General features: G+C 55.2%; 5 protein-coding genes across 5 annotated transcripts; 4 read left to right on the forward strand and 1 right to left on the reverse strand.

The window, feature by feature from the left end:
• Positions 1-926: 926 nt before the first annotated feature.
• Positions 927-3,476, forward strand: PG994_013703 (major facilitator superfamily domain-containing protein; the record flags this gene model as incomplete). The annotated part of the gene is made up of 7 exons (XM_066865112.1): positions 927-1,035; positions 1,583-1,874; positions 1,957-2,323; positions 2,397-2,421; positions 2,482-2,671; positions 2,836-3,050; positions 3,100-3,476. The coding sequence occupies 7 exons, from the start codon at positions 927-929 to the stop codon at positions 3,474-3,476; spliced, it is 1,575 nt and encodes a 524-aa protein (XP_066710073.1).
• A 1,285-nt stretch (positions 3,477-4,761) lies between these two features.
• Positions 4,762-6,456, reverse strand: PG994_013704 (uncharacterized protein; the record flags this gene model as incomplete). The annotated part of the gene is made up of 5 exons (XM_066865113.1): positions 4,762-5,386; positions 5,469-5,955; positions 6,016-6,052; positions 6,112-6,207; positions 6,304-6,456. The coding sequence occupies 5 exons, from the start codon at positions 6,454-6,456 to the stop codon at positions 4,762-4,764; spliced, it is 1,398 nt and encodes a 465-aa protein (XP_066710074.1).
• Positions 6,457-9,548: 3,092 nt separating this feature from the next.
• Positions 9,549-11,276, forward strand: PG994_013705 (uncharacterized protein; the record flags this gene model as incomplete). Its single annotated transcript, XM_066865114.1, has 1 exon — positions 9,549-11,276. One exon carries the CDS (start codon positions 9,549-9,551, stop codon positions 11,274-11,276), a length of 1,728 nt encoding a protein of 575 aa, XP_066710075.1.
• A 1,889-nt stretch (positions 11,277-13,165) lies between these two features.
• PG994_013706 (glycosyltransferase family 2 protein) lies at positions 13,166-16,595 on the forward strand (the record flags this gene model as incomplete). The annotated part of the gene is made up of 3 exons (XM_066865115.1): positions 13,166-13,984; positions 14,044-15,454; positions 15,517-16,595. 3 exons carry the CDS (start codon positions 13,166-13,168, stop codon positions 16,593-16,595), a joined length of 3,309 nt encoding a protein of 1,102 aa, XP_066710076.1.
• A 1,331-nt stretch (positions 16,596-17,926) lies between these two features.
• Positions 17,927-18,768, forward strand: PG994_013707 (uncharacterized protein; the record flags this gene model as incomplete). The annotated part of the gene is made up of 2 exons (XM_066865116.1): positions 17,927-17,952; positions 18,039-18,768. 2 exons carry the CDS (start codon positions 17,927-17,929, stop codon positions 18,766-18,768), a joined length of 756 nt encoding a protein of 251 aa, XP_066710077.1.
• Between the last annotated feature and the right edge of the window lie 291 nt (positions 18,769-19,059).

Raw genomic sequence — 19,059 nt, forward strand, 5'->3', positions numbered from 1 at the left:
AAAGAGAGGCGGCATATGAGCGAGCCTTGGATTTCCAACCCCACAGCGATTCTTGGTCACATGCAACATTACAGATACCGTGGCGTTCGTCAAGCAGCTGAGCCGACTTGTCAATCACGGAACTCTTGTTATATTTATTAGCGATAGAGAAGCCCACTAGCACCTGGACTGTGTTGTGGGTGCTTGGTGGCGCCACTCGCTTGAGTTTAGGGGCAGAGTAGACGTTGAAATAAAGTTGCTTTGGTTTAATCCGTCGGCGCCGGAAGGGGTGACCGTCTCCTCGGGTCTCCGAAGTTACCTCCCGCCACGAACACTCCAAGTTCCCCTTTTTTGCAACTTGATGTGGACAACGATCATTGACAATGAAAAAAGCGATGATTCTCTGGGTGTGTGTCAACAGATAAAAATGGTACATGTCAAGGACTGAAGCAAGCTAATCCGAAGATGGCTTTACTCAAGAGATCCTTACCAGCGAGGTTGCACGTTGCCCAGAGAAGTGTATCAAGACTTGGTCACATTTTCATGTAGCCTGCTAAGAGAGTTTCCCCAAACCATCTGCTTGTCATTCTAGTATACAAGAAAGCACAGAAAATAGTAACAGATATATTTCTCGATGCAATCGAAAGTGGAATAACCTACTTGAACGCAGTCAGTTAATTATAATGACTTCATGACTAAATGAACATTTCGTCTTATTTCGCTACCCCGGAAAACGAAGATGCAGATTCCGATCCGATCTGCGACTTTGTCTTTGCTTTAGCACTCCATCACGACCTGCATATCAGAGCGAGACATGCTGCATGTTTAACTCCTATGTCTTGATTAGCCGAAAGATGCTAGCTGTGGAGAAACTCGTGGTCCGATTGGTACCCTGGACATGCAGGGGAAGCTCGTAAACCACTCCCGAGCTACCCAAATAAGTAAATATGCAGAACGCCCAACGCCCAACGCCCACCGCCCACCTAGCTGGCGGTTCCCGTACATTTGTGTCTGGAGAAAACACAGGAAGATCTGGCGAAGGCGTGATCGGCCATCGTGAGTGTGGCGCCCACTAGCGCCTCCGCGGCTGAGACAAAAGAAACGACCCCTGAGACCAAGCCGAGAGAATGATGAGTGCAGATAATACATCTACTCGTCATGTAAGCAGTACGGCAAAGCAGTGCTCGGAATGTGCAAGGAAACCACAAGAGTCTGGTTTTCGCCCATTCTATCGGTGAGAAAGGAAAAACGTGTGCGTGTCCTGGCAACGCGTCTGCATGAAAAAATAAGGGGGCCAGGACACCGCTTCAAAAGCGCTATAAGACCGGTCGTCCTCTACTATGCTAGCCGACCCGCTCGCTCCGTTATTTGCAATGCCCGCAAGACTAGGAAGACTTCCTTTGAAATTCTAGTCCACATTCGCTTTTCGATGCTCAGCTGGAATAGATGGACCTAATTATAGTCCAGAGTGATCGCTTCTGTTTTATTTATAGTTCCCGTTTCCTTGACATGTCGACCTGAGCAACAGCGTGCGACCTTAAGATTCTTCTATTCGTGTTCATTTTTATTTACAAATCTTCCACTGTCATGACTATATCCATAGTCGAATCTTCTTCTCCTTCGGAGCGAGAACCGCTGCTCGCCAACAGGAAGCACGATGTTACCGTTACGACGAGGTCGCTCAGCGACGATAGCGGTACTAGCGAATACGGCGAGAGCGACACTGACAGCTGCCCAGCGCCGGCACTCTACCTAAACAACACCTCGCCGACACGGTTCCTGGTCATCTTCTCCCAGATCCTCGTGATCCAGTTCGTCGGCTGCTTCGACTCCACCGTCATGGCCTCATCGCACCCGGCCATCACGTCCCAGTTCCACGCCGCGCCCGCGGCTTCGTGACTCTCGACCTCCTTCCTCCTGGCGTCGACCGTCTGCCAGCCGCTTCTGGGCCGCCTGTCCGACGCTATCGGTCGGAAGCCCCCTCTTCTTGGGCTGCTTGTCCATCTTTGCGGCCGCCACGGCTTGGTGCGCCGCCGCGCCGAGCATCGTGAGCTTGATCGCCGCCCGGGGACTGTATTACCCCTATTCGAGCATAATCTATGGCGTCGGGTGCACTCTGGGCGCAGCCATGGGCGGTTTCCTGGCCGAGCACCTGGGATGGCGGTGGATCTTTGCATTGCAGATCCCCGTCATGCTGGTCTGTCTCTGCATCTCCGCCGTGGCCATCACGCATGACCTGGGCGTCCAAGACTCCCACACCAGCCTGCGCGACTCGCTCCGCGACTTCGACTTTGTCGGGTCAGGCCTGCTCTGCGTCATTCTGATCACTATGATTCTGGGATTGGTGAGTGTCTACCCACCGCTCGAAATGCCGTGGTCATTTCTTTTCTCGCTAACTTGGAGGGACGTGATTACAGAATCTTGGTGGCCAGATCCTTCCATGTAAGTGTAGTCCCCTGCTCCCACTCCTGAAGGAGCATTTTCGCTAACGCTCTACCGTAGGGTCGCACCCCATTGTCGCTTCCGCTCTCGTCGTGTGCGTGGCATGCATCCCGGTCTTCCTCTATGTGGAGTGGCGCTGCGCCAGCCACCCTCTGGTGCCCCTGGATTTCATATCCCGCTCGCCCAAGGCCAATCTGCTGGCGTCTAACTTCATTTCCACCATGTTGACCAATTCGGTACTGTTCAACATGTAAGCCAAGCTCTCCACTGACAATTCACTCCTCAACTAGCCCACTCCTGTACTCGTGTATTATATATCCTCTTCCTCCCGTCTCATGGCAACCAGTTGACTAACTAACCTTCCTTGTTCCCCTTCGTTCCCACGGGCCAATTTTCTCCAAGCGGTCCTGTTAGCCTCCCCAACGCGCTCCGGCCTGCGGCTCATGGCCCCTTTCGTCGTCACCTCGGCGGTCTCGGCCCTGACGGCCTACACCATCGCCCGGACCCGCCGCCTCCGGTGGTCGGTGGTCGTGGGGGCCGGCTTCTTCCTGCTGGGCGCGCTAGCGCTGACCCGGCTCGGCCGGCACACGCCGCAACTGGTGGCCGTTCTGACTCTGGTGCCCACGTCGGTGGGCCAGGGGCTGCAGAACCCGGGGACCTTCATTGCCATTCTGGCAGCGGCTGCCACCGACCGAGGCGACATACGGGGTAATAACCAGCAAGCCTTGGCTACCAACGTTATGGTTTTGGTCCGCAGCGTGGGCCAGATGGTTGGGATCGCAGCTAGCAGCCTACTGCTCCAGGGCAGTCTTCGGCATTATCTGGGGCAACTAGTGGAAGGCGAAGGTTCCGTCCGGGGCGAGGTGATCCAGAAGTTCTTGGCCTCGATCGCGTCCATCTCATCCCTGGAGCCGCCGTACCAGATGCAGTTTGTCGAAAGCTACGAGAAGGCGTTGGGGACCTTGTTCGCCGGCTTGGCTGTTCTGGCGCTTGTTTCGTTGCTGATCCTCTGTCCTGCGAAGATGCCTCAGATTGGTGGTTCGCACAAGAGTTGAGCAGGGTGCATTTTGGGCAACCTTTTTATAATAGAGAAGGCTGCCGTTAAACTGTCAATCTCCTATCGATCTAGAAAATTGAAAACTTTAAAAGAAAAATAACGGAATATCAATATAGAGGTATTGCACAAGTACCATAAGGTCTTACCTAGTTCACACATGATATAATTTATCCTACACTTTTCAGGGGCTTGGCAGGGCGCGTGCTGTGAGTCTGTTAGCTGGAGGACCACTTTTCTGCCCGAGCCACACAGCAGCCAGCCAGAAGAAGGTGTTGCTATATCGGGCTCGAGACTTAGAGTAACCCCGGACGTGGGCTTCCCAATGCTGACCTTCTCGACTGGGTCGGCTGATGATGGAGTGAGATTGGGTATTTTCCATGACAACGGTCGAGGCGTTAATGACCTCACAGGATTAATGGGCCACACGTTGGCACAGACGTTAGGTGGGAATCAACAGTGAGTCAGTCTTTAAATCAGCTGCCCGACTTTAGCATCACAGAGGGAATTGAGGATCAAGCAATGATCTCTAGAGCAAATAATAGCAGGGGCTAGTAACCGTCTACGCCCTGCTTGCAGGCCTATAGCCTCTCTCGGATATAAAAATAGCAGATATAAGAAGCATGTCAGATAATCGCATCCTGAAGGATTGTAGAGATGATGAATGATCATGATGATGGGTGAGCTGGTCTTACATGCAGGCTGCAAGCAATTCCATTAGCTCTAGCGATTCTTATTATGACCACTCACGCATACACCTTCTCCACGTCACCTTGCGTAGGTAAGCATGCTCAGGCCCTTTTAATACCAGTAACTATTTATCCGCGGCGTCTTGGCGGCCGCAATGAAGGGAGATCCTTCACAAGTAAAGGATGGCTTACACACCTTATCGGTGCGGAATTTGCCGGTTCCAGAATTATTTATGGCATGAAGGCCAACCAATTGAAACTCCCTTTGGGCTGTTTCGGTATCATATTGTCGCAATCTGGTAGCTGTGGGGAACGTTTAGAAAGACCCGTCAGACGTGACGGCGACAGGTACGTAGGTTTATAGATGAAGCCATCATGACAAGTTCCTCATCTAGAAGAGTAAAGGGGTGGACGAAGGACAGAAAGATTCTAAGCACACCTCCGGAACATAAAAGTGCGGTTTGCGTTCGTAACCAAAAATCATGCATTAATCGTCCATTGGCCAGCCTCAGCCCAGCTGATAAGATGTTTCCCTATAGTACAGTGGTAGAAAAGAAGAAGAGCGAGACAAGAGACTGCCGTAGAGTATGTATATAATTATCGTATAATAGTAGTAATATTTTCATATCTGGTACCACTTGTCCTTCCGACGCACGCTGTCGCTTCGCACCCGGCTCTGCAACGACCCCATCCGCGAGTGGCCCCGCGGCGGCCCTCCCGTCGCGGGCGCCCCTGGAACCCGGCGAACTCGTCGTCAAACCAGCGGTCGACGCGCGCCTCCTGCGCATCCACGACGGGCGGCGCCACGATCCGAGCCGTTTCCTCGTTGAGAACACTTTTGTCGCTGTTGTTGCCGCCTCCCTCCTTGCGATCTGCGGAGAACGGAAGGGGATTGAGCCGGATCTCCGAATCGCTCCGCTGATGATGCAGCTGCTTCTTATCACCACCGCCGCTGGTATTGGTAGTGCCAGTGCCACCGTCTTCGAGGTCGCGGTACTCGACGACCTGAACGCTGACCTCGTGCGTCACGAAGATGCTGCCCAGGTAGGGCGCGACGACGGGCCAGAAGATGGGGACCGAGGCGCAGATGGAGGCGGCGTTGATCTCGAGCACGCCGAGCAGGATGCTGATGGGGCCGTACCACGTCGGGTCGTGCGTCGGGTACCAGCCCGTCTTGTGCTCGAAGATGGTCTGGAGGCGCCAGATGGAGAGGAAGTTGACACTTTTTGTCATGATAGGTTAGCCAAAAAGCCAATGGGGGAATGTTGACAGACGCATTGTGAGAGAGGGAGGTAAACACTTACAGAGCGCCCATGAAAAGCAGAGCAAGGAGACCGAGACGCATCTTGTTCTTGTTGGTCGTAGTCGTCTTATTGCCGAGGTAGAGCTGGAACGGCAGCAACAGGATGACCAGATCAAAGACCATGTTCATGACGGTGTGGGCGTTGAAGGTGGTCGTGAACACGTCGGGGTTATTGGAGCCGTAGGCCCAGCAAGTGGTGCCCGGGTCTTTGCCCAGCGGGTTGAACTGGGGCCCGCGGGAGCAGGGCACAAAGGCCATGAACGAGAACGTGAAGCCCCAGACCGAGACGGCGCAGATGACGGCGACGGTGGCGCGCCAGATCCAGGTGCCGCGCTGGAAGATGCGCAGGTACTGGAACAGCAGCGAGAGCTTGATGAAGGCGGAGCCCAGGTTGAAGAAGCCGTTCATGAGGTAGAACAGGATCAGGTACGTCCTGAGCTCGCCCATGGTAAGGAGGATCATGTGTTGGCCGGCTCCGTAGTCGACGGCTGAGAGGGGGGTGTTAGTCCAGAGTGTAGTGTAAAGGGGGCGCCACGAGCAGTACTTACAGACTATGAAGGAGATGGATCCTACCGAACCCGCAATCTGATCGTATATATCGTGAGAAAGAGTCGTCCAGGTGAGACTGTTTGATGATGACTTACAAGATACAAAAAGACGAAGAGATCATCCCAGCCTGCTGAGCGCACCGTGCGTAGCCTGATATACAACCTCAGAGTAACGAATGTCCACGACAATGCCTACAGCATATAAGTCAGTCTTCTATACGACAAATAACCCTCGTTCTCTGCGACTCAGAACAAGGTCGGTGTCTGACGCGAACATTAATTGCATACCAGGAAAAGAATGGTCACAATCTTCAGTGTCGCCGCGTCATTGGACCATGGCTTCGGCTCATCCAGGTTATTGTAGGCTCCTACACCGAACAGGTCGATGGGGCGGTAATTATCCACATTCGGCGGAAGTTTGGGAAGAGGAGTGTCGGCCATGACGGGCGTCGTAGTCTGGGACTACTACTGGCTTATGCTGCTCCGGGCCAATGTGGTGGTCGTGGTAGTATAGCAAGTATGTATCAACGAGTCGGGGAGGCAGCAACAGTAATGGGGCGGCGGCACCTGGCCACACGGGGGTTCATGCGGAATCGAAAAGGGCGCGCGGGGCGGTCGTCTTTGCGGACGCGGGGGCGGGCAGTGGAAAGAGATATGGCCAAACGTTCTCTTCTCTTCACGTCCGTTGAACAGGTCTTGGCTTCATCAACTCTCCCATATCTTTCAAGCGACGCTGATCAAGACCCAAGAGGATCTCCTGGCAGTGGACGGCACGTCCTTCTAATAAGGCACGAGAGGATGCATGCAAGTTAGAGTTGTCGAGGTACTTAGGTACAGTACCATGCGAGGCACAAAAAGAAGGTGTGCTTGGCGAACAGGGGGGCCCATAACGACTGCTACGCTACACTACAAGTAGTAGGGAGCACCGTTTGTGGAGACTTGAGACTTATGAGAAAAGAGCACTCTTACGGCAGAACATGCCGCAGAGAGTGTGAGGGCTGCTGTCCCGAAGGCTGGCAAGCTGGCGACAGAGACCCAGGCTAGTTTCTGGGAGCAAAGAGGATATTGCCGTCAAGCCGTGCATCTTCCCTTGCGACCCACGGACCGACGATCGTCCAGAAGCTACTCCGTATAACGAGGTATGTATATTAACACCAGGCTTTTCGAGTCAAGCTGACAACCTGGAGAGAGATGACAGGAACTCGTTTCTCCAATTGGCCGCTAGGGATAGCCCCCAGGGCGCTACGCGAACGAACGACGTAACTACGTGCATCCTGACCAGGTTCTTTCTTTGCTTCTGTTGGTGAGCGGGTGAGCGAGTCAGTGAGGCACTTTCCCTCTCTCTTAAAGCTGCCGAAGCAGGACAGTGAAACCTGATGGTCGTGTGCACCTGAAGCTGGAGAAGTTCGTCATTGTCTTGCTTTTGCCGTTATCGTGGCCCCCGCCCCCTCTTCAACACGAGCGACTTGCCGTCTGCCGGACGAGCAGGTGGGCGGAGATTGGTGATTTCAGGCGTGTATAGGCTGGCCCGCAAGCAGCTCCGGAGGGGGGAAAGAAGCAAATGGTTACTGTACAGTCGCCTCGACGAGCGGAACTTTTTTATTCCGTGGCACCCAGCCCGGGAAGGAAACCCGAATTGCAGAATTGTGCTCATACCGTCAGTCTCAACTGCAGGTCAAAAGCAACAATAGCTAGGTCCGGCCGGATATTGTGCAGACGATGTGATAGCTCGACCGTATCGCTGGTGTAACCTCAAGGTAGGTTCACTTAACCTACAGGGGGTTTATTCTGTGGGTGGATAATTCTAGAACGCTGAAACACTAACCCACTCCCATCCGCTGTCAGCAACCCACGGTCCCCCTCGATAGTAGTTGTTTTTGGGGGAGGTTTCCGTCGAGCTGGGATCCCAGACAGGAACAGTCGAGTTAAAGATGCAATTCCGCGTTTGCTCAAGTCGCAGAAGGCTGGGTAACGAGGGGGGTCCAAGCTCGACGGGCGGGAAGAGCTCCGAAGGTGTTTTGCCGAATGGGGTATTCAGCTCACGCAACGAAACAATGTTTGGAGATCGAGGGGATGGTAGCGGGGCCGATCCCGCGATGGACGGCTATGCTACGAAACATGCCTGGGCCATTTCAGTCTGAGATAGAGGGCAAAAGAAAGAGCGTTAAATGTTTCTTCTGGTGGGAGAGCGGATGATGATATGTATAGTGACTAACCTTATCGAAAGGGAGTCAAAGTCTAAGCGACGCACACGGAGAAACTGTTGCTGCACGTGTGGACAGGGTGCTGCTGGTGGTCGCTGCACTCAAGGCGCCCCCAGTCAGCCCAGTCTGGATACAGATGCAGATACGACGATGTGGTCGCTGGCGGCCAGCAAATCAAAGTCTTGAACGCATATACCAGGATGTTGATGAATGCCCCACCGCGCCCTCGGACCTGGCGATACAGATTGGGATTGATAATCGCGCACAGGGCGAGGGCCATGACCAGGTTTGCGACTTGTTTTTTCTTTTTTAACTCATCGTTCATTTTGCCGTTTATCTGTTTGGTTTATGTTATATCAGAACTCGCATATCGTGTCTGGATGCTGAAATGCCAGGGCTCGTTTCGACCTCGATGCGACTCTGCATCGGAAATGAAAACCCAGGCTTCTGGGTGCGCTAGAGAAGATAGAGAACGGGAAAGATAGACGGTTCCTTCGTATTGTCAGGGGAAACGTGCAGATCTTGGATTATTGTAAGAATGACAGAGGGCTTGGGTTGTATTTGGCCCAGTGAACTCCCTCACGGACTGTCCCGGTTGAGTGGGAGACTTCTGCAAGGACGTGCGAAGAGGAACGGCGCAATTACAATCACATATCATATCACACCACACATATACGTATATTGCGAGGGATGCGACCGTCGACAGCAGCACGTCAGCGGCGTGCTGTTCGTAATTGATGTTAAGTGAAAAGGAAAAGCGAAAAGAAAAACCCTAGGCAATTGCGGCAAAGCCCAATTGGCCAATCAGAGAATGGCTTGCCATGGCCCGGCGTTTTGTCCGGTCTCAAGATTCACAGAGCCCCCAAGTCATGTGCAACGGGCAACGGCGCGAGACTACGAGAAACTCAAGGGCTGACCGAAAAGCACATTCCTCCTTCTCGCAACCGAGACGTATGCTAATAAATAAACCGGCCGCCGGAAGACTGTGTCCAGATATCCATCGTGATGGATTGCCGAACACGGCTCCGGCGCCAGACGCTCGGTCCCGCGCACTAAAGGATGGCCGTTGTAGCGGTCGCAACGTTCTTGGTTAGGTCATCATCCACTACGTCATCACCACCCCCATAGCCGGCGTCGGTCGGTCGGCTAAGTAAAGTATGGATCGCAGTGCGACATCCGAAGAGGTAAGTATCTACGTAGGTTGGCAATCATCGCTTTCTCGTAAACTCGTAGACCATCTTGCCCGCTCCCCAGATGCTTGACTTTAAAAGCTCGGCGTGTTTCTGGCCTTGGCGAATTCGATCCACCTAACCATTCAAGGGAGAGACCATGGCTGTGATAAATCACGACGACAGCGACGACAGCCAGTCGACCACTCTCGAGGCCCAGCCAGACGAGCATCTCCAACGGAACGCCAGCACCGCGAGCTGCCCCGTGACCAAGCAAGAGCACGATGGCCACCGCTGGTGCGGGTGTGACGGCGACGGGGACGACCCATCCGCGCTCGCGAGCGGCCGGGACGAGGGCGGCCTGCAGCGGCTGGCCCTGCGCCGGACGCCCACGCGCGCCGACTCGGTCATCGCCCGGATCCGCTCGCGGCGGGTGCCGACCTTCACCCACCCGCTGACCCGGCAGAAGACGACGACGGACGCGCTCGTCGACTTCGACGGACCCGACGACCCCTACCACCCGCTCAACTGGGGCACCCACAAGAAGGTCAGCACCACGCTGCTCTACGGCCTCGTCACCATGACCGCCACCTGGGCCTCGTCGTCCTACTCGGCCGGCACCGCCGAGGTGGCCCGCGAGTTCGGCGTCGGCCGGCAGGTCGCCGTGCTGGGGTCCTCGCTGTTCCTGCTGGGGTTTGGGTTGGGGCCCCTGATGTGGGCGCCGCTGTCCGAGGTCTACGGCCGCCGCCTCGCCGTCTTGACGCCCATGTTCATCGCCATTTGCTTCTCCTTTGGCTCGGCCGTCGCCAAGGACCTGCAGACCCTGATGATTACCCGCTTCTTCGGCGCCCTCTTCGCCTCGGCCCCCGTGACTAACACGGGCGGCGTCTTGGGCGACCTCTTCACCCCCGACTACCGGGGCATCGCCATGGCCGGGTACGCCATGGCCGTCGTAGGTGGTCCGACTGTCGGTCCCATCGTCTCGGCCGCCGTCGTGCAGGTACCCTACCTCGGCTGGCGGTGGACCGAGTACCTGACCGGTATTCTGCAGGCCGTCGTGCTGCTGATGGCGCTCATCTTCATCGACGAGTCGTACCCGCCCGCGCTGCTCGTGGCCAAGGCGCGGCGCCTGCGGCACGAGACGGGCAACTGGGCCCTGCACGCCAAGTTCGAGGAGTGGGACGTGAGCGTCAAGGAGCTGGCGCGCAAGTTCCTGGTCCGCCCCCTGCAGCTGCTGTGCACGCCCATCTGCCTGCTGGTGGCGCTGTACGCGAGTTTTTGCTACGGCATCCTCTACATGCAGCTCGGCGCCATCCCCTACATCTTCGGCGAGCTGCGCGGCTGGTCGCCCCTGGTGAGCGAGCTGCCCTTCCTGGCCATCCTGCTCGGCTCGATCACAGGCGCCGTGATCAACATCCTCAACCAGCTGCAGTACAACCGCGCCTACCGCGCCAACGGGCGCCGCGCCGTGCCGGAGCGGCGGCTGCCGCCCATGATGCTGGGCTCGGTGCTGTTCGCGTCGTCGCTGTTCCTGACGGGCTGGACGGCGACGCCGGGGTACCACTGGATCGTGCCCGTCGTGGGTTTATATCTGGCGGGCACGGGGTTCAACACCATCTTCCAGGCCGCCCTCAATTATCTGGTCGACACGTTCCAGGCCTACGCGGCCAGCGCCGTCGCGGCCAACACGTTCCTCCGCAGCTGCTTCGCCGCGGCCTTCCCGCTCGTCGTGTCGCCACTTTATCATAATATCGGGGTCGGACCCGGGCAGAGCATTTTCGCGGGGTTTGCTTGTTTGTTGGTGCCGGTGCCGTTTGTGTTTTATGCGTATGGGCGGCGCATCCGGGCGGCGAGCAAGTGGAGCAAGGGGAGTGTGTACGATGACTGATGTGGACTTGGACTTGATTTTGCTAAGCCAAAAAATTGTTTGATTGATTTATAACGGAAAAAAGGCCTGACCATAGCATAGCATGCGTGAAACTCAAGATCAGAAATTAATAATAATGATACATCTCAAACTGCCAGGGCCGTGAGTGAGACATTTGGTTATTACCTGGAGTCAGGTTGAGACCTCATATCTGATTGCATGTCGATTGGGCAGCTACATAACTTTGAGCTTGTTTGTACGAGTTGAGCGGCAATGTCCTCAACCATCGTTTATTCAGTCATTAATGGTTCTTTACTCTACCGAGATTGAGCGAACGATTATCTTACTTGGAGTCCGGTTGAGACCTCGCATCTATTCGCAATTACATGGTAATTGCCCAGAGCTTCGTTATACGAGTCGAGTGGGATTGTCCCTCTCAACAGCAGACAAGTTCAATCGTCAATTGCTTCACTCTATCGACATAGAGCGGAAGATGCTGAGGGTTTCGACGGACTCCATCAGATATGTTGGAAGGAGTTGACATGGAAGGTTGGAGATGTCTATCAGGTAGGTGCCCCACCATTGGCTTCCTCGGACACTGGCAGATCCATACACCGAGCGCCTCAGACATCGTGGATCAACCACATATTACCTATACATGGAACGGGCAGCTTGATTGAAGATGCCCAGACGAAATGCATGGAGATAAGGAAAACCACACGTATCTCTTCCGATCGAGTCACGATACAGGTCCATCACCGCTCTCTCTCAATGGGGCTGTATCTGCAGAGAATACCCATTTCGGAAGTGGGTATCCGCGCAAAGTCGCAAAGAGACCTGAATGTACGAAATTTGTTGAAATGCACGAAATATCGGTAAGAGGCGCGCGCGAGGCTTACTACTAATTAGATAGTAGTACATAGAAAGAAACCATGACTTTTCCACAAGTGATGCGTTTGCATATGGAGTCGGGGGACACGAGGTAAGGAGCATCGTTGCATCGAGCATTTCCGCTTTGCTGCTTTGCTAGAGCAACCAGCCAGTTGGCCGAGTTGGTTCAGTGCTTAAGTGGGGGGAGCTTGGGGGAGTGGAAGCTCACTACGGAGTATCGACCGCCTATTTCTGCAAGACATATTGTTGATCTGCAGACGGCGAGAAAATCGATCAGGACGGAGAAATAAAAAGAGCTAAGATAGAAGACGGAGGGGCATCGACATACAAGTGCATTTGGTCCAATTGATTGCAGCCTAAGGGCGGGAACTGCGAGAATGAAATTGAGAGAGAAGGATTGAATCCCGCGGGCGGTGCAAGCAGTGAAACTACGGGCGGGCTGTTGGTGACGGGCACTAGCCTTTTAGGTCACACTCGGTTTCTTGACTCTTGCGCCTCGCGATGTTACGCGCCGAGTGGATGTTGTCCGGCCAACGCGCACCTGCTCAAGAAAACAAGAATATCCAACAAAGCTCCCCTCTCCGCTCCCCGCGGAAAGACATCGACATACATCTATGTACCTGCAGCTGCCTGCCTGGAGAAAGGACATCAATTGACCGGGAAAACCACGTTGGCATTTCTTGCATAGAATATCCATCCATTGAACTAGAACTTCGTCATTTTCCTTCTTTGGTTTTGTTTCCCTTTTCCCACCCCATTCTCCGTTCCAATTACTTGCATTGATCTATTGATACGCGTACCGACCGACACTTGCGGTACAGCTGAATTGGTCCGGAATCTGGGAGATACCCACACCCATTCCACCTTAATCGAAGCCCAGCAGCGCCCAACACTTGGATCAATCGGAAGAGCGTTCATCGGCGCATTCTTGGAAAGCCTCACAGCTAGGAATTCGCTGTCGCACTTGCAGCCGCCCCAACATTCTCGCAGCGCCCCGTCGCTGAATCAGAACCGTTGCCATGGACGGTCGGCCGCCGGATTATTCCTACGGGAACTACGACGATGACCTAGATCAAACTCCCACAGGCGGCAGTGGCGTGAGATTGCTCACGTCCATGGAGGAGCCCTCGCCAGAGCCACGTCCGTATGTAATCCCCCAGATCACTTTACCCTCCCCATCGTACTTGCAAGCCTCGTCTGCATTGCAAAGTCGGCAGCAAGTCGAAGGCGCCAGCAACAACTCGTCCGCAGTGGCAATCAGAACGCCCGAGCATTTCGACAGGCTCAGGAAGCAAGAAGAAGCTCCAACACCCAAGCGTGTGTCCTTCGCAGAAACAGCTGGCGATGACAACAAGAACAACAACAACACCAAGGCTTTCAAGCGCAAGTACCCGGTCAAATCCAAGCGGACGCCGACTGTGAAGTTGCAAAGAAGGAACCGTTTCTCCAAGGTCGCCGACGCAAACATCGCGCCAAATCTGCCGACCATACCAGAGGGACCTTCACCTAGAAGAGCCTCACTCCGCGGCAGCAAGCCACCCAGTGGTGGACGAAGCTTGACCGCGAAACAAGACCAATCCTCCAGCACCAACGCGAACTCACACAAGTCTCCCAATAGTATCCGACCGACACCCCAACGATCATACGCACCGTCATCATACGCACCGTCGTTTAATTCAGTCAGATCTTCCATAATTGACCCTCCACACATTCCCCCGCCGGAGCCATCCTACTACCACCCGCGCGACACGGGCTCGCCCACAAGACCTTGGACGCCCTCGAGGATGTCCACGACATCCGATTACAGTCGCGATTACAGCCGCCCGCCTCCTTCCAATGTACAGTACGAGCCCGTCGATATCAACGGCAGTCCTCGGCCGGGAACACCCGCCTCCAGGTACGGAGGGAGCCCCCGCAGACCCTTGCCGCCGGCACCGCTGTTTTCCGCCTCGGCCCAGGGCACCGCCTTCACGGCCGACGACGCCACCGTCAATATCCCCTCGATGGCGAGGACGACCCCTTTGGCGATGGCACAGACATAGGAGACCGTGGCTATGCACGCCACTCCTATGCCACGCAATCCCAATTCACGCTAAACGACGAGCCCGAGACACCCTTTGATGAGAAGGTGGAGCACTACGGACCAGCGCCCGACGGCCATCAGGAACGTCGTGGCGTGCGCGCGCCCCAAGTCGTCAAGAAGGAGGTGCAGCTGATCAACGGCGAGCTGGTGCTGGAATGCAAGATCCCGACGATTCTGTACAGCTTCTTACCCCGGCGCGACGAGATCGAGTTCACGCACATGCGATACACGGCCGTCACCTGCGACCCCGACGACTTTGTCGAGAGGGGGTACAAGCTGCGACAGAATATCGGAAAGACCCTCCGAGAAACCGAGCTATTCATCTGCGTCACCATGTACAACGAAGATGAGATTGGTTTCACGCGCACGATGCACGCCGTGATGAAGAACATCAGCCATTTCTGTGGCCGTAATAAGTCGCGAACTTGGGGTGAGACGGGCTGGCAGAAGATTGTGGTGGCCATTGTGTCGGATGGTCGAGAGAAGATCCACCCCAGAACCTTGGACGCCTTGGCCGCCATGGGGGTGTACCAGCACGGCATTGCCAAGAACTACGTCAACCAGAAGGCCGTCCAGGCCCACGTCTACGAATACACGACCCAAGTCTCGCTCGACTCGGACCTGAAGTTCAAGGGTGCCGAGAAGGGTATCGTGCCCTGCCAGCTGATTTTCTGCCTCAAGGAAAAGAACCAGAAAAAGCTGAACTCGCACCGCTGGTTCTTCAACGCGCTCGGCAAGGCCCTCAACCCCAACGTGTGTATCCTTCTCGACGTCGGTACCAAGCCAGGTAACAACTCGCTGTACCACCTCTGGAAGGCCTTCGACACCGACTCGACCGTCGCGGGGGCCTGCGGCGAGATCAAGGCGATGAAGGGCAAGTTTGGCTTGTCGCTGCTGAACCCGCTGGTGGCCTCGCAGAACTTTGAGTACAAGATGTCCAACATCCTGGACAAGCCCTTGGAGTCCGTCTTCGGCTACATAACAGTGTTGCCGGGTGCTTTGAGTGCGTACCGCTACCATGCGCTGCAGAATGACGAGACGGGACACGGGCCGCTCAGCCAGTACTTCAAGGGCGAGACGCTGCACGGCCAGCACGCCGACGTCTTCACGGCCAACATGTACCTGGCCGAAGATCGTATCCTGTGCTGGGAGCTCGTGGCCAAGAGGAGCGAAAGATGGGTCTTGAAGTACGTCAAAGGGTGTACTGGTGAGACCGATGTTCCTGGTAAGTGATTTGATTTTGTCTGTCTTTCCTCACTCTGTTCTGTTTGCTAATGCCCCGACCAGACAGCGTCCCCGAGTTCATCTCGCAGCGTCGTCGATGGCTGAACGGTGCCTTCTTCGCCGCCGTCTACTCGCTTGTCCATTTCAAGCAAATATGGACCACCGATCACACGCTGGCGCGCAAGGTGCTTCTCCACATCGAGTTCTTGTACCAGTTCCTGCAGCTTCTGTTCACCTACTTCTCCCTGGCCAACTTCTATCTGACCTTCTACTTCATTGCCGGTGGTATTGCCGACCCGAAAATGGACCCATTCGGCCACAAGATCGGACTGTACATCTTCACCATTCTGCGCTACAGCTGCGTCCTGCTCATTGCCATGCAATTTATCATCTCGCTGGGCAATCGACCGCAGGGTGCCAAGAAACTGTACTTGGTCAGCATGATCGTCTACGGCATCATCATGTTCTACACCATCTTCGCGTCCATCTACATCGTGGTGAAGCAGCTCACGGAGAAGGATCAAGAATTGACCATCGGGAACAACGTCTTCACCAACATGATCGTGTCCATGGCCTCGACGACGGGTCTGTACTTCCTCATGTCGTTCCTCTACCTGGACCCCTGGCACATGATCACCTCGTCGGCGCAGTACTTCATGCTGCTTCCCAGTTACATCTGCACGCTCCAGGTCTACGCCTTCTGCAACACGCACGACGTGACATGGGGCACCAAGGGCGACAACGTGATGAAGACAGACCTCGGTGGCGCCATCGGTAAAGACGGCAAGGTCGAGCTGGAGATGCCGTCGGAACAGCTGGACATCGACTCCGGGTACGACGAGGCGCTGCGGAACCTGCGGGACCGCGTCGAGGTGCCCGAGTCGGAGCTGAGCGAGGCGCAGATGCAGGAGGACTACTACAAGTCGGTGCGGACGTACATGGTGGTGTCGTGGATGATCGCCAACGCGATCCTGGCCATGGCGGTGAGCGAGACGTACGGAAGCAGCGGAATCGGCGATAACTTCTACCTGCGGTTCATCTTGTGGTCGGTGGCCAGCTTGGCGCTGTTCCGCGCCTTGGGGAGTGGCACGTTCGCGCTCATCGAGGTCGTCAACATGGTGGTCGAGGGCGGGTGCGGATGAGCATCAAGGTGCCGCAGTGGATGGGCGGGTTCGGGGACAAGGTCAGCGAGAAGATGAGCAGTATCAGCAGCTCTGTCGGTCGCTGATGATGATGTCTTTTATTTGACGGACGGAAATGAATGAGGAAGGAGAGGTTTTGTGATACCCAGCAACGACAGGACCATGCATGCCTACGAAGAAAAAACGGTAAGCGGGGAAAAGACACCTTTTCCGACATTGAATAGGCAAGACGGAGTTTGGTTGATTTGGGAAGTTTTTCTTTTTCTTTTCTGCTTTGGAATTCGCTTGCATCCGTTTGCATCGACGTGTCACACGGCGACAGACACGACGATACCCGATGCAGCGGATGAAGGATAGGATGAGGGATACGACACGCGAAACGATGGATTGAGAGAACACAAGGGACAGGATACGTACGAACGATTGTTATGTGATGTAATGAATGGGGGGATAGCAAGCTGAGCTGCGTGTGGGATTAGTGGATGGATGAAATGATATCATGTACGGTTGTTTGTAAATGTTGAATTGGAAATCGAATCGAATCGCCTAATACTAAAATTGACTTGACCTAGTGACTGACTTGACTGATGGGCTTGTAATAGGTCGTGATTTTCGTGAAAGGAATATGATATTGTCTGCTTGTGATTCAACAAAGACCAGCCAGACTTGCTGAGGGGTAGAGATGGACTCGTATAGAGATAGGGGATGAGGAGCTATGCGGTGATGGTCAGGCCGGTCCATTCTCTGTTATTATCATTGGGTGATGCTCGGCCTTCCGGCGTGGAGGAAGAACCGGGGTTGTTATTGGACTGTGGTCGGATAGTTAGCTTCCTTGGTGTATACCATGAGAGAAGACAGTTGTTGAGGTACAGAGGTTGTAGGATTACATGTATAGTGGGATGATTGCTGATGACCGGCTACCAAACCGTCCTGCTCTGATAACTCTCAAGGGGAACATGCACTTAATATCTTGCGTCAGGTCGCCTCGTAGCCGCTGGTGCTGCTGCCGAACTTTGAGTTATCTCGGCGCGGTATGAAGCATCTGGCACTCTATTGTACTATGTCGGTGTCAACTTGGCAATTGAAGGTAAGTGCTGTAGCGCCGCTCTACTTGTCTGAAAAGAGCAGTTCCGTTGCTTCGAGAACTGCTGATCTCTTGACTAGACAGGGAGTGTCATCTGATCTGGTAAACTTGTATAGCCAAGCAGCGCCATGACGGGGCAGAACATTAACATAATTATAGAATCAGATACAACTCAGTCGCTTGACTTAGGGATATATTGAGTATTAGGCTAGGAGAAGGAGTAGGAAAGGTACTGAACAGCGCCAAAATGATTCCTAATGCACCACGTCCACCGTAACCACCACCAGTAATATACTAGCCTTCCAGGGCAACTATCCTCACTTTACCTCTTATGGTCTCAATGGACCTACGTAGAGAAGAATCCCCTCAAACCCAACCGACTCATTGGCTCTTACCACCTTCCTTCTTCTCGGGGAAGATGGATGTCAGGGGAATGGTGCAGCGGCGCCCCTTCCACATGCTGTCGTGCTTGTGGCACGCCGCGTCGCCCGGCACGTTGATGAAGAAGGCGCCCTGCTCGCTGCCGTCCCCCAGGCGGATCCACGTGTTGTCGTACTCGTCGCCGCCGGGTTTGGTGTAGCACGTGTTGCCCGGGTGGATCTGGACCGGGTACAGCCGCGAGTCGGAAAAAGTGTTCCAGTTGTCGCCCCAGTTGGGCCCCGGGCCGCAGTCGAGTTGGTGCGTCTCCTTGTCGAAGTGCGCGCTCGCGAAGTAGACGACGCGCGGGTTCGTCTGGAACTCGAGCGCGTTGCCGAACTTGATCACGGCCAGGGAGCCGTCCGTCTCGTGGTCCCACGGGTCCCTCCACGTGCCGGGCGACTTGCCGGGGCCCGGGTGGATGCGGATGGGGACGTGGTCGTGGTCGCCCCGGGCCTCGAGGTCGAGGTCGTCGGGGCTGTTTATGATGTTGTTGCGGTCGCCTGTGGACCACGGCGGCGGGACCTGATGCCGCGGTGGTACATCAAGCGACGACGACGACCGCACGGGGTTGACGCCGAGCGGCTCCGAGGCGTTGGGGAAGCCGGCGAGGTGGGCCCAGGGGCGACCAGTCCATCGTCTTCACGGGCCTGTCGCCGGGCAACTGACTGACGGGAGTAGTAGCAGGGGGGAGGAGAAGGAGGGGGAGTAGGGGCAGGAGGGCCAGGAGGGCCAGGATGGTGAGACCACCACGGAGCAGCCACGCAACAGGTGGTGGCCGCGGCGTCGGTCTGGCTCTCGGTCAAGTGAGACGGGATCATATAGGCCGAGAAAGTCATAGTAGGATTCCACGAAGTAGCCACCCCCCAGGAGAAGGCAGTGCCGTCGGCTTGGCTCTCGTTCAAGTGAGGCGAGACCATCGCGGGCGCTGCAGGGGCTGCCTGAGCAACAGAGGCGAGGCAG

The sequence above is a fragment of the Apiospora phragmitis genome (genome assembly GCF_038363925.1).
Source record: "Apiospora phragmitis strain CBS 135458 chromosome Unknown utg000011l:1.0-3236445.0:1.0-3240683.0, whole genome shotgun sequence".
NCBI classification, from domain to species: domain Eukaryota; kingdom Fungi; phylum Ascomycota; class Sordariomycetes; order Amphisphaeriales; family Apiosporaceae; genus Apiospora; species Apiospora phragmitis.